This window comes from Myiozetetes cayanensis, unplaced genomic scaffold (assembly GCF_022539395.1).
Source record: "Myiozetetes cayanensis isolate MyiCay16 unplaced genomic scaffold, myiCay2020 scf27, whole genome shotgun sequence".
NCBI classification, from domain to species: Eukaryota; Metazoa; Chordata; class Aves; order Passeriformes; family Tyrannidae; genus Myiozetetes; species Myiozetetes cayanensis.
In genome coordinates this window covers 2,946,422-2,961,004 of record NW_026087488.1, presented here as the reverse complement: position 1 = coordinate 2,961,004, position 14,583 = coordinate 2,946,422, and the positions used below count along the sequence as shown (strand labels likewise).

The following is a 14,583-nucleotide window of genomic DNA, read 5'->3' as shown; positions in this document are numbered from 1 at the left end:
GGACAGAATGGTTTTGGATGTGACCAGGCAGCTGTCTCTGGGAGGCCTATAGATAGCAGCTTCCTTGGGTAGCACGTTTTCAGCTCCTCCAAACAGATTTATCAAGCATCTTTACTGTCTCAACACTGCCAGCTCAAATGACTTCTCAAGGAGCTTTGGTTATGCAAGCTTTTAAAAGGTGCATTGTTTTTTCTGTTTGTTTCTTTTTTTCTCTGTATGTGTGTGTGTGTGCTGGGTTTTTTTTTTAGTAACTCACTGCAGCAGCTAAAATCTAGTGCAGGGTTTCACCATGTGTTAGGAAAAAAAAAAACACCCTCTACTCTATTTGTCCACCGTGACCAGGCTTTAAATAAGCATCAAAAGTTTCCCCAGCTGTGCAGAGCAGCAGAACAGCTCGGGTCAGAGCCACGCTCCGAGGGAGGAGAGGAGAACCTGCAGAGACAGGAGCTGGAAATAGCATCTGCTTGGCAGAATTAGAAGACACATCCATAATCATTCTGGGGTCTTGGACTGCTTCACAAAACATTCCTCTCTGAGTCCTGTGTGACCTAGAGGAGTTAGGAGACAAACAGAAGCCCCTCAGCTGGCTCCATGTCCTTCTGCAAGGCCATGGAAACAGGAGGGCTGGACAAACAGCCAAAGGACCTTCCCAGAGAATTCTCTGCTGCAGTTCCCAGCATGGGAACTTTCAACAATAAAGGCTGTAAAGGCTTCTTCAAAGAGCTTCCAGGCTGGATCCAAAGCTCCATCTGGAAGAAGTCTCATGAGACTTGAGAGTGTTTTGTAAATACAGGCTGGGGACAAATGAGGTTTTACTTAAATTGAACCTGGCAAAACTTGCTTTCTAACAAGAACTTGTAACGGGCCACATGAACAGGAGCATTTCCTAAACTGTATCCCTGGTGTAATGTCTTTTGGAAAGGGTGCAGTTAGCTTGTCATCCCTACAAACTCTTTTACTAGCACAGTAAATTATAGGCCTTTGGGGAATGTGCTGTACTTGGCTCTTTTCGGGTCATGTTCTTGGTCTTGGATTGCTGGGTGAAACCAAACACGCTGCTTTATCCTGTTTGCCCGTGGATTTGTTTTGTGCTTCAGCAGATTGAATAGCATTTCTATTTAAATCATGCTGCATTCTAACCGAAACAATTGCTGTTCTGTAGTGTCAGGGGATTCTTGAGGTAACAGGGACACTGTATGTGTTGTGATTTACTGACTGTTTTGGCCTTTGAAAGGCCCGGCAGGTTTGGGTCCATTTTCCCGGCTTTGTTTGGGTTAGTGATGCCTCAGCAGTTACTCCACACCATGACAGTGCTCCAGGTTTTCAGCACTGGTGGCCCTCATTGGGTGTTTTGCTCAGGGGCAGTACCATGTCTGCAGCATCAACAGATCCAGAACATCAGCATCACTGAGTTTAAGGACTTCCTTTTGTGGTTTTCCCCTTTTGAGATGCATCAGCTTTTGTAAGAACGTGTTGGTGTGGTGCAGCCCACGAGTTATCAGCTACCTCAGACTGAACCTGCCTCTCTGAAGCTGTTGTTTGCCTGTGTGTTCCACTTAGCACTTCTGGCAGCATCTCAGAACAGAGAACAGACAAAAAAGTATGAAAGCTCCATAAATCTTCTATAGATTGAAAATATCTCCCACTCTCATCTTGATATTTTTCCCTTCAGTTGTGCTCTTATCAAGACATTCCAGAGTACTTTATGAATGCTGAATTAAACCTTCTACAGCCTTCCTCCCTCTCCTCCTCCCCCCCAAGGAAATGACATTATCATCCCTTGTTTGTAGATGAGGAATGAAGGTCTGAGTGGTGAAGTGACTCGTCCAAGGTCAGTGGCACAGCTATGAATAGACAAAGGCATTTTAGCTCTCAGCTCTCTGCTAAACAAGATCGTGCCCTCCCGCTTCCAATTTGTCAAACTTAATGACTAATAGCACTTGAGCATCTAGAATGTGGCAGAAGAATTTATTTTCAGCAGGTAATCCCTAGTTGTGCCAGCAGCAGGAATCAAGGCTCCTGCAGTCCCCATGGATCCTGTCTGCCCAGAGCAGGGAGCGTTGCTGTTTGTGTGGGATGCTGTAGGTTAAACAAAGATCCCAGACCTGAGTCTTCATTTGTCTTGGTGGAACAGTAATGAAGTGTCCTGAGAGCGGTTTGACTTCAACAGCCACGTTAAAAGAAGTGAAAACCCTCCAGTGCTGTCTGCTGCACCTTGGAGGGGAAAAGTAATTCAACTAAAACCCTCCCGGGAGCCAAGGACGAGAAGTAAATTTTGAGTTGAGCTAATCAGGAAGAGGAAGTCATCTGTCTGCAGCTGGTCACTTCCCTGCTTACATGGCACAGCCCTGGAACAGCCACATAAGAAGCTTTGTGATCAACAAATGTCAAGGCCAATTAATTCCTGGGCCAGCAGCTGTTATTATTAGGACAAAGAGTGGCCAGACATAGAAGGAAAGCCTTCAGCTGATTTATTGTCTCCACCTTTCCCATCAAAATTGATCAGTTGCTCAAACCCTGGTGGTGGATTCCCATGCAATGAGAATTTTAAATTTGCCATCTCTCTTTCTTTTAGTAGGAGAGCTTAGATTAGATTTAGAGCACAGAGGAACAGCTCAGGAAAAAAAACATTTAGAAAGTCTTCCCCTCTTTAATGCTATCAGGATGGAGCAGAGTTGTGTGTTCAGCTGGTAACATAATAAGATGTGGGCTGAGTTAAACCCACCTCAGACTGTTTTTCTCCAATTTAATTGATGGAAACAGCCCACTTTTAGGCTTGATTTATTACCTTAGCAGAGTTATTCCAGGACTGCTGCAATGCAACTGTGGGTGTTCTAAACACACCTACGCTGCCAGAGAATCAGGAAGGATGTACTTAAAATCCTCTAATTTATCTAATAACATCTTTAGCAGCTTTTTGTGTAGGTTTAGCATTGTAATGGAAATGCAGTCCTTGGCTGGATACAGACCTGCTGTGTGGAATTCTGGCACTGGCTCTGGGGACATGTAAATAGCACTTGGAGCTGGTTGGGGAAGTTCTCTGTCCAGCTCCATAGCCCTGTTAAATGCACCTTTCAATTGTGTCATCTGTCACAGTGGTTAAAATAATGCCTAAAGTTCCAGATATGAGTGTTCCTGACTCTGGATCTTCACGGATGTGGCTGTCCCACCTTCCAAGCCCAGGCAGAGCAGAGTTTCCTCATGTCAGGGATATTTCCTCTCTGCTGTTTAGCTCCCAAGTCTCTATTTTAGCAACTGTTGTTGCCCCAGCTCCTACCCAGGTTCCCTCTTTGCCCACCAGGGAGGAATTGTTTATAAGGGACACAAAACAAAATTGGTTCTCTGTCAAGTTTCAGCACTGAGCTGGTCAGGGTAAGCCATGGACTGGGAAAGCAGCTCAGGTTCCTGCGGTGTCGATCACTGCTGACGTAATTATTCTCTCCCAGGCATTCTATTTCCTTTTTTTGCAATGTGGGAATCACATGTAACATGACCAGTAACCAGCATCACCACTCTGGAGTGTTTGGGCTAAAAACAGACAAAACCTGCACTTTTTGAGCTGAATAGAGGCGGAAAAGACAAGAGAGAATCAGCTCCTGCAGGCACCACAAGTAATGGAGGTCCCGCTGTGTTCTCCTCCTGTTGATCCCGGGCACTGCTGTAGGTAAATAGGATCAGACATGGAATCCTCTTGTTGATGGACAGTTTCTGAGACTGAAATTGGCTCCCATGTCTCTGCATGGCCCTGTGACAGGAGATGTGTCTCGTGGAGGACGTGGATGGTATCTACGGAAACTGGAACTTTCAGGCTGTGTCAGGAGAACACCTGGAGAAGTTCAGGCTGACCAGTGGGAAATACAAAGTCATACATAAATTAGGAGGTATTAAACTCCTGAATGTGAGGGTGTACATTGGCCTTGGTTTGCTATAGATTAATTAATCTTGGGAGATACCAGGTTTAATTAAGATACAGTGAGTTAAAGCCACTTCGGATAGAGATCATTCACAAGGGAACATTTTAACCTTAGGCACATCAACATCACGCCTCCTATGGCTTAGCCTTAACTTTCAGTGCCCCTTGGAGAGTCCTTGGACACTGAAATCTGAGGACTTCTCCTATCCTTTGGAATCCTGACTCCAGTTCTTAGGAGAAACTGGACAGACTGGGCTAAAGATAAAAGCGTATACTGTGAGTTACCTCCCAGAATCAGATTAAAATATCTTGTGTGTTTCTCTCCTTCTTTTGCAGTAACTGCCCCTCATTTTTGGCCGCTGCTTTAGCAAGAGCAACTTCAGATGAGGTCCTTCAGAGCGACCTCTCGGCGCATTTCCTACCAAAGCACGTGGACAACGCGGATGGGATCATTCGTAAGTGCCGCCGTGGGGGGGTCTGTCACTGGCACTGGACACTGCAACACTCTGCAGATGATTCCTGGGGTTTTAAGGTCAGCTTTGACTTCAGTGATCCATCTTGTCTGGCCACCCGAATTTCATTAATTCCTCAAATGAGTTCCTCCTACCAGCCAGCTAAAGGAAGCTGGACGGGATTTCTGGTGGAGGAATATCCCTTCCTGATGGGAAAAGATTAATGGGCAATTCCCCACCACTCCTGATACAGGTAGTGACTAATTTCTTAGTCAAAGCTTTCTCATTTTGAAATAACTCCTTCCTTTTAAGTGCACCTTCATGGCTGTGTCTGATGGCCCTGAATTTCTTCATCAACCCTTTAGTCCATGTGGTTCTGCTGGCAAGTGCTAGTTGTCCTCCTTCATCCTTGGAGCAAAGTCAAATATATGTGGGAAGAGAGAATTTAATTCTGAATTATTTCAGCCAGAATAGTTTTTACTATGGCTTGAAGTTTTTATATATAGTTTTAGCAAAAGATAGTACAAAGAGATTTCAGGATTAAAAGGAAAAAAAAAATTCCTTTTCCTCATTTATCTTTGTTGACTAAGGAGATTTTTGCAGCATCCAGCTCAAGGTCATGCACCTGAAATCATTACAGGACTCTGCTGGCCCAAATAACCTTGAAAAAAATGCTGGGTTGCTCATGACAACAAAGAACAACGTTTCTCACATGTATTGACAGGAATTCTGTCATTTGATCTTGAAAAAACAGTCACCAAACCACTTTGTCCATTCCTTCCTTTTTTGATTAAAAAAAAAAAAATTGAATTATTCTGGGGGTAAGGAGGATCTATAAATCTGACTCTTCAAAAAGGAAGATTCAGCTGCATTCCCCAGAGGCCTTTGGAAACCTGAGAAAGAGAAAAACATGCTCTGGGTTCCCTTTCTGTAGGTATTGCTGCCTCCTCCTGCTGAGCAGGTAAATGGAATAGATTTGTCATTGTTCTGACTGAGCAGCCTTCATTAATTTCAAATTGAGATCTCTGAGATGTGCATAAATATTTGACAGTCTCCAAGGAAATGTTGACTAAGCCTCCACATAGAATATCTAAAGAATTCAACCAAAAAAAAAAGAGAGAAAAGAAAAAAAACCACCACAAAGCCCTCACACCTACAGAAATTGCCACTCAAATATATCTGAGTCTGGAAGACAGATGCAAACGTAGATTGAGATGGGAACAGACTGGAGCAGGCACTAAGAATAGCACTCCAGATGCAGTTTGTTGAGGTGAATTGTCACGATGAAGGTACTTGGAAATAAAATATCCCCTTACTGATGCGATGTGAAAAGTTAAATTGAGAAGATAAAGGACAGAGGAAGAGAGAGAACATCTTCTGGCCCATAGTAAGGCAAAGGTTTCACACAAACACTGCAATTGCAAACCATATGCCATAAATGATCGTTTTCCAAAACAGGACATGAGCTCAGGTGATCACGGAATTAGAGCCACAGAATGGTTTGGGGTTGGAAGGGACCTTAAAGGCCACCCACTCACCAGCCCAGGTTGCTCCAGGCTCCCTCCAACCTGGCCTTGGACACTTCCAGGGGTGGGGCAGCCACAGCACATCTCCAAGTTTCATGCTCTGAGTTCACTGCACCCTGATGCTGTTTGTGAAACCAAGCTGAGTTCAGCTGGCTGGTTTTAATATCCACTTCTGTCAGGGTTTCTTATGAACCCAGGAAGATTTTTACTCTGTGTAATACAAGGAGACATTTACCTGATTTGCCTCAAGTTTGAATTTGCCAGAAGGAAAAAAAAAAAAAAGGCAATTTCAAATTTCCTTAGTGGCACATTTCACTCTGAGAATTGCAACGTGACAAATCATCTCACAGACTTAGGGGTGGTAAAAGCAGTCATGGTTGTGCTGGTGGAAGGGAAACTAGAAGCTTCCTGAAAGAAGAGGGCAAATCTTAAATGAAGGAAAATTGTTTTGAGTCTACAAATGTAGGAATGCCAGAATATGAGCTTGTTATATTTGGGGTGATTGTGTGTCTCTGGATATCAAGAACAGAATCTGAGTCACAGGCCATGGCTGACTCTTCCAGTTGGAGTTCCAGGGACTGGGAGATGGGATTACCACAGCCAAGACACAAAGGGACTGTTGACTACTCAGAACCTGGAGCTCCCAAATTAAGGAAAACCTTGGCCATTGTCTCGATGACTTGTCCACAAACGTGGGTTCTGACCCGTGTTTTCAAGAGAAGTCATAAAATATGGTACTAAAAATCAGGATCTACTTCCTGGTGTCCTTCCTACCCTGATTTTGCCCCAGGAGTCAGTCTTTGGGAACAACAGTGCCTGAGCTGGATTGCCCACTGGCTGTGGTGCAGTGGAGCACTCCCTCCAACCCTGGGGACTGTGGAGCAGCAGGAGGGAAATGAAATTCTCTGTGACACAACCGCAGTGACAGCTGAGTCAGCTCTGGCTCAGGGCAGCAACATTAACAATTGATGAGCAATTTCCAGCTGTGAGGGGGTGGGTTAACCATTGTGGGCCTTTCTGCTGTTTTAGAACTACTGATGATGCCAACACTCCATGTATTCCCGCTGGGAAGGGTGTTGAGGATCTGAGCACGGCCAGTGGGTTCACTGCTGTCCTCCCTCAGAGTGACACTGTGAGGTGGAACAGCCACGTGACATTCACCTGTGCATTGACATGGACCCCACTTCCCTCTGCCCAGAAATGGAAGAGCAAGTCTGGGGGCTTCCCTCTGGAAAATATCATTTGGACACATCAGGCTGTGCGTGCTCCCCTTTAAACACATGACCCAGCAAAGAGGTTCCTGGTGGCACTGGGGAGAGCAGGATGAGTGCTGGGAGGAACTGGTGCCCGTTTCTGGTGTGATCAAGGAGCTAAGGCTCCTTTTGGTCACGTGTACAGTGTATTTCCAGCTCCTTGCAGATCAAACTTGGACCAGCTCATAATCAACAGAGCTGGGAATGTATCTTGTTCCTCAAAGATCTTGGCCCCTTGGTCACTCTGGCACACTTTTGGTGTAGGCCTAGGACAGAAATTAGTAAATGCTGCTTTTAGGCTCTTCACAGAATTCCTGTGAACCAGGAGATGCTGGAACACTCCCCTCTCCTCCCTCTCTTTGAGCCCCTCCTCCTCCAGGAATGATTGGCACTCATGGATTGCTGCCTTCAGCTTTGAAGATCTCTGGCTTTGGTGAACGATCATGAACAAAGAGATTTTGATGTGTTCAGCTCTGATTACTTCCTGTTTTCCCTGCCCTGAATTTCAGAACAAATGTCAAGTGCCTGAGTTTTCACATTTTTAAATGCCTATTTCTCAGGAGTGACAGTTCAGCATTTTCCTAAATTTGAGACCTTTGTGATTTTCTCACCTGCTCATGCAGATTTCTTTGGCACACCCTCGTCAGGAGTATGGAAATAATAAGAAATCTGGAAATAACTGAGGCAGCACCTGACTTGTGCTCTGCTGAAAGTGTGCACTGCCAGAACACCTTGAAGTAGCACTGCTAATTTCTGCAGATTATTTCCACTGCTCTGCCTCGGCTCTGCAGCGAAATGGTGTTTGGAACAGAGACCTGGGTCCCAAACCAATCTCTCATTGTTATGGATGGCGGGTTTTGTACGTGCCAGGACAAAGTCCTTGCCAGAGCAGCAGCACCCTGGGCACGGTGGCACAGGGGAATTGGATGCTGAGGGAAAAGGACCCGCTTTTTGTTTTTTTCTCATGCTGCAAATGAGCTCCCCAAAGGCACGGGGAAATGTTTAAGTTAAAAAGACAAACAAACAATGAGCTGCTTACTGATGAATGCTGATTATGGTGGGTTTGGCTTCCCCTTTTCATGCATCAGAGCCCAGAATTTCCCTGCTGACATCCATTTCAACTGCTTGGCTAAAAACGGTTTTGTTTCATCTCCGCGACGCATGCAAGGGAGAAAGAATTTTCAATTAGCAACACTCTCAGCCTTTCATTTGTGGTTTGTGCCTTCCCCAGAGATCGAGACGGTGAAGTTGGCCCGCCTGGTTTTTAGCAAACTGCACGAGATCTGCAGCAACTGGGTGAAAGATTTCCCCCTGCAGCCCAAGCCCCACCGCTACTACGAGACGTCCATCCACGCCATCAAGAACATGCGCAGGAAGATGGAGGACAAGCACGTCTGCATCCCTGACTTCAACACGCTCTTCAACCTCGAGGTGAGCACAGGTCACCTGGGAGACGGATCATGTGAGAGTGGTTTCCATTCTTGGGGAAACTGGGGCGTCTTCTGTGGAGGAGACGAAATGGGATGGGCCTGAGGAGGGACACATGAAAAAGGAGATATAAAACTGGACACTGAGCAATGGGAAATAAAAGAAAGTATCAAGACTTTTTTACTTCTAGGATCAGATTGCTGCATAATTGCACCTTTATTACATCCTGTCACTTTAATAACCATCTTCTGCCCCATCCACATTCTTACCTTTAAATTGTATTAATGCAAACAGAGGCAGATGTTTCCTTTGCCTGTCAATTGTCAGCTTTCTTATTCCAATTTGTGTTGGAGCCCATTACCTAAAAATTACAATGTGCAAATACTCCAGGCATTGAGCTGGCTGTCAAGGTTGAATTGGCACTGTCAGTGGGTTGGTGGTGTGTGTGTGAATAGGCACAGGAGTTGCTGTCTCTTGGTACCGCTTTGTTTCTCCGAACAGATAAGAGGAAGCTGAGAAAACTGACTTAAAGATGAGTGATTTTGCTGTATTTGATTTGTGAATGTAATCACAATTATCTGATGAGAGAGCACATATAATGGTGTTTTTTTTTTCAAAGACAGGCATCTAAAATGATATGTTTTAGATTTAAGAAATGAGGAGAATGAAAGCAGAGGTTTCACATTTTAACTGTACTGGCATTTTATCCCTGGTGGATTCCAGTCTCGACGCAGACTTCATGCAAACTGTAGTGGATGTTCTTCCCTCCCTGAGGTTTTCACACTCACAAAGTCTCCTGCACAATTTGATGAGAATGGCACTTCCTATTTGAGTTGTGTGACTGACTCGTAACAAATGGGACATAAGGAGCAGTGAGAGCCCCACAGAGGTGATTCTGGCAGGTAGCATTTGACAGTAAGGTGGAAGTGAAGATGGTCAGAGTAGTTTGTTTTTCCAGCGGAGGCTCTGCCTCTAAGTCCAGTTTAACGAGGACACCACAAATCCCAAGTTCAAAGGTTTAGGACAGCCCAACGGGCTGCTTCCATTGCTTTCTCCTGAGGTGTTTTCTCCATGTGTTTCCCTTGGCAGGACCAGGAAGAACAGGCCTATTTCGCGGTGTTTGACGGCCATGGGGGAGTGGATGCTGCCATTTACGCCTCCATCCACCTGCACGTGAACATGGTGCACCAGGAGATGTTCCAGCACGACCCAGCCGAGGCTCTGTGCCGAGCCTTCCGCGTCACCGACGAGCGCTTCGTCCAGAAGGCAGCCAGGGAGGTGAGGCAGCTCAATCAGCATCAATCTATAAATCCTGCCTTTGTCAGCTCCAAGCACAGGCCAAGGTCAGGCTGGAGCTGCCCACGCACAGTCCATGGGGCTGGTGCCCACTGGTGTGCTCCTTTGTGTCCCAAAAAAATGCCAGCTTCCGATTCTCGCAGCAGCCCGTTGCTTTAGAAGGATGCTGCTGCCATTCTTTAGTCCTTGGGATGGGTTTTTTTTCCTCAGGTTTAGTCCTTGGGGTGAGGTTTTTTTTCCTCATCTCTACAAGATACATTTTTTCTTGTCTCCAGAAAGCAAGAATTAGTGGATAAGTGAGTCATAGGCCTCCTAAACTCACGCAAGGGATGAGTTAAGTGCAGGGAACTCGGGCTGCTCATAAATAAACCTCCCTCCAAGTTCACTGCCATGCCTGTGTGTCTGTCAATGGCAGGAAGTCAGCCAGGGCAGTCACACAGCAGACAGCAGCAGAGCCTGGCTGCTGACAGGCAGTTCCCATTCCAGAGATGTCACGGGGCAAATTCAGTCGCTCACATTCAGCCAGGTCGGCTCCGGGGGGCTCTTACTGAGCAGTCGTAGCCGTAGGGAAAGCACTGCCTGTTCCTCCCTGGGAATAGGCTTTGTGCTGCACTGTCAACATGTTCTGTCCTCGAGTTAAGCAAGAAAATGCTTTGAAATGGAAATGTTGTTGGTTTTTTTTTCCACCCTGTCCAGAGCCTGCGCTGTGGAACCACCGGGGTGGTGACTTTCATCCGCGGCAATATGCTGCACGTGGCCTGGCTCGGGGACTCCCAGGTGATGCTCGTGAGGAGAGGCCAAGCTGTGGAGCTGATGAAACCCCACAAACCAGACAGAGAGGTGAGAACAGCCTGTTCCAAACACGCCTGGGCTGGTTCCCCACAGGTACCAGCTCGGTGTGAGAGCTGCCGTGCCAGTCCCTGGGAGCATGTTCCAGTTACCCTGGTTTGTTTGGATGTCACTGTGCATTTGTGTACAAACCCTTTGTGTCACCTCTGGGGGACTGCAGCCTCCACCATGTGTATGTGAAAGAACAAATATTTATGGGAGTGTTCCGTGTGTGATGCAGCTCTGTCCAAACAACTCCTGTGTTGCTGTTTAGGACGAGAAGAAGCGCATCGAGGCCCTGGGTGGCTGCGTGGTCTGGTTTGGAGCCTGGAGGGTGAACGGCAGTCTGTCTGTCTCCAGAGCTATTGGTAAGAGAGGGCTTTCACTCCTTTGGGAGACTTGATTTTTTTTTTAATAGAATTTTAATTTTTCAGTGATTTTCTTTTTAACCACAAAATTTTAATTTTCTAGCGATCGCAATTTGCAATACAGCTGTAGACCGACCTGCGAGCAATAACCTCTATTTTTCCCCCTACAGTTTGAGGGAATAATTCCCAAATAATTGCTTTAACTTGGGCTAGGAGTCATTGGCTCCTTGCTGAGTTAATAAAGGGCTTCTGGATGCTGTGGCTGCAAACCCACGGTGGTGTCTGTGTGCTGTTTCTCCTCAGGGGACGCTGAGCACAAGCCATACATCTGTGGGGACGCAGACTCTGCCTCCACGGTGCTGGATGGCTCTGAAGACTACCTCATTCTGGCCTGCGATGGCTTCTACGACACCGTGAACCCCGACGAGGCAGTCAAGGTGGTGGCTGACCACCTCAAGGAGAACAACGGTGACAGCAGCATGGTAGCACACAAATTGGTGGCGTCTGCCCGCGACGCCGGCTCCAGCGACAACATCACCGTCATCGTGGTCTTTCTCAGGGACATGAACGCGGCCGTCACCGTCAGCGAGGAGTCCGACTGGACAGAGAACTCTTTCCAAGGGGGGCAGGAAGACAACGGGGAAGACAAGGAGAACCACGGAGACTGCAAACGGCCGTGGCCCCAGCACCAGTGCTCAGCACCGGCAGATTTAGGGTACGAAGGACGAGTGGATTCCTTCACCGACAGAACTAGCTTAAGCATAGGGTCCAGCATCAACCTGCTTGATGATCAAGGCTATTTAGACCTGACAAAAACAGAAACTAGTACACCTCAGAGTGCCAAATGTCTGCCACCAGTCCAAGTGTTTAGTCCTGGAATACCAAAGAGTGCAGATTCGATCAGCAGCTTCCCGGCGAAGGGAGAATCCCCAGAGCGTGCCACGGCCTCGGTCTGCGGGCAGAGCCACCCTGGGGAGCACGACGCTCCCCTGAGCTCGGGTGCTGCAGGGCAGGGCATCTACAGGGTGAAGGGGTTATCCCCCATCTTCTCTGGGCTGGAAGATGAACTGTTCAAATCCTTGGGAAAACGAGCCGCGTTCCTGCAGGTCCGGCTGTGCAGCGGGAAGAGGCGACGAGCAGCCAGGCTCACACCAAAGTTTCACACGCCGCTCTGGGCTCACGAGCCTTCCCACCTCGAAGGATCCACCCTGCCCTTCCCTGTCCGGGGCCGCAGGAGCAGGAGGGCGTCGGCCCGACCCTCCCCCTGGCAGAGGCTGCTGAGCCGTAACACTTACAGCGAGAGCGTGTTTTTGATGCGAAGACAAAGTAATTGTATACCAGACCCATCCCTCCATCAATGCTGTAAAATGTAACCACCCCCTCGTGTTCCCCCTGTCAGACTCCCAAAGTAGACATTCCCAAAATAAAAACTGGCATCATCAGAGAGCGAAAAGAGGTGGGCATTTCCGAACTGTACTCCAGTCCCCTGCAAAGCTCCAAACCCTGTGTAAATAGACCTAGGAATTAACAAATGTTAGTTGTCTCAAAATCTCAATAAAGTTTGCCGGTGGTGCCACCCTGAGCAATTCCGCAGCCGCCCGACCACCCGCACACACGAGTGTCCAGCCACATCCACCAGGGAAAGCCAAACAGCCGCTTCACGTGGACAGACTCCGCCAGGGCACAGGCCTTAGACACGCAGGAGGCTGCACCTGCCTGAGGAATGTCTGGGCAGCAATACTGACAGGACGGTCTGCTTCAGAACTGCCAAATTTTTCTAGAGCGGGGGGAAGTTTCCGTAGAGTCGAGGTTTGGGGAGGGGAGGAGGGAGGGAGGTGTTTCTTGTGTTCTGCTTTCTGTTTGTTCCAGGTGAGCGTTAAGGTGAATTAGGAATCACATCCACTTTTGCAGGTAGACGACTAAAAGCCATACAGGGTTTACCAGGTACCTTAGGAATGGACACACTAAGCTCCTGCTGCTCTGGTCTCAGACTCCTGTCGAGGTACAGACTCATAATTTACCTTTTTTTTGTTTTTTTTCTTTTTTTCCTCCATGTAACATAAAATGCGGAATATGAAGAAAACTTTTCTTGTAGTTTAACAAAATCCTGTTTTCCTGTGGCTGGAGGTGCAGTGTAGGGAATTTTGTATCTTTCTGGTGCTTTTAGTGGCATTTTTTCTCATTTCTCAGTTTAGGAAACTGTTCTCAGTTAGTTGAACATGATTGTGCTTAATGCTTTGAGCCAACCTCTTCCCACCCTAACTTCATCTCAGGTCTTAAAAGAAACCAATCCGTGGAGAAGTCCAGGACAACCCCCTGTCCCTCCGCACCACGGATCAGGAGCAACTGGATGAGCTGTTTGGTCTCATTAATGATTTCTGGATGGCAGAGCCATCCTTTAACATCCTATTTCAGCAGGAAGGATGGGGGGGTGCAGCGCCAGGGCTGCCGTGGGGCGTTGTCAGGGCGCGCAGGAACGGGTGCCGGGCTGCCAGAGCGATCCGGAGCGGGTGGAAATGCCGAGGATGCGGATGAGCAGGGACTGTCCTTGGGTGGAATTCACTGCTCTGGGTCACCCTGGGTCCAGGGGGGCCAGTGAGGAGTGTCAGCTGCCCCGGTTTGGCAGGGGCCACCAGCCCCTCCCCGCTCCCTCGGGGAGCCGTTAATTGGGACGTAAATAAAGCAGCCGATTCCCATCAGCTCCACTACGCCCCGATCCCGTTACTGTCCTTCGTTACAGTAAGACAGGAGGAGTATGAATCAAGTCAGTCTTCATAGGCACTTAGTGTACCATTCATATCACCTTAGCAGTTACAATAGCAGTATTAGTGTTTAGCTAGAATTTGCAAAGTATTTTAATATTAAGTAGCCAGGAGATTATTCAACACGACGAGATGGCAAGGCTTGAATTCTGCCAATTTCCGCTGCTTCTATCTTTGATGCACTATTTTAAAAGCAATCTGATGAACAGCAAAAGGCTTTGTGAGTAACCAGGAGTTGGAGTGTGGCTTTAGATTCCTTTGATCTTTTTCAGACTTTGTTTTAATCTTACGGGATCATTGGCTCTTATCTGTCATCTTATTCCGCCTTAGCTGTTGTCGATGTTCTCTTCAGCTGCAGCTCATGTTCCAAGTCAGATTTACCGAGGAAATTTGAGAAACCATGAAATGGTAAAATATGCAACTCTGGGGCATCTCTGTGGTGCCTTTGTTTTAAATTATTCACAGTAATAATGGCTCATTGGAAGTCCATCTTTAGCTGACTGTCGTGTTCCGGAGAGAAAGGTGGTGTAAGTGCAATTCTTTGTGTGAGTAAATTAGAGTGAAAACTTCTTCCCAGTCTGCAGGAGCAGTTGAAGAGCACTGGACTGCATGTGTGCTGTTTTGGGAAGGATTTAGCTTTTTAGGTGTGGATTCATAAACGATAATTCTGCGACTCATCCCATTTATCTTGCTAGGAGAAAAAAAAAATCCACCATCGTAGTTCCAGTGTGGTCAGGTACAACCATTGTATAGATAG

At 47.1% G+C, this 14,583-nt stretch overlaps 1 protein-coding gene across 1 annotated transcript in view; it reads left to right on the top strand.

Moving 5' to 3' along the window:
• PPM1E (protein phosphatase, Mg2+/Mn2+ dependent 1E) overlaps nucleotides 1-12,880 on the top strand; it is a 57,295-nt gene extending 44,415 nt beyond the window's left edge. The window contains exons 2-7 of the mRNA XM_050321553.1: nucleotides 4,250-4,368; nucleotides 8,376-8,575; nucleotides 9,662-9,850; nucleotides 10,565-10,708; nucleotides 10,971-11,064; nucleotides 11,368-12,880. Coding sequence (XP_050177510.1) covers nucleotides 4,250-4,368; nucleotides 8,376-8,575; nucleotides 9,662-9,850; nucleotides 10,565-10,708; nucleotides 10,971-11,064; nucleotides 11,368-12,437 — 1,816 coding nt within the window. The 3' untranslated portion in view covers nucleotides 12,438-12,880. The remainder of the gene's footprint in view (nucleotides 1-4,249; nucleotides 4,369-8,375; nucleotides 8,576-9,661; nucleotides 9,851-10,564; nucleotides 10,709-10,970; nucleotides 11,065-11,367) is intronic.
• Nucleotides 12,881-14,583: the final 1,703 nt, after the last annotated feature.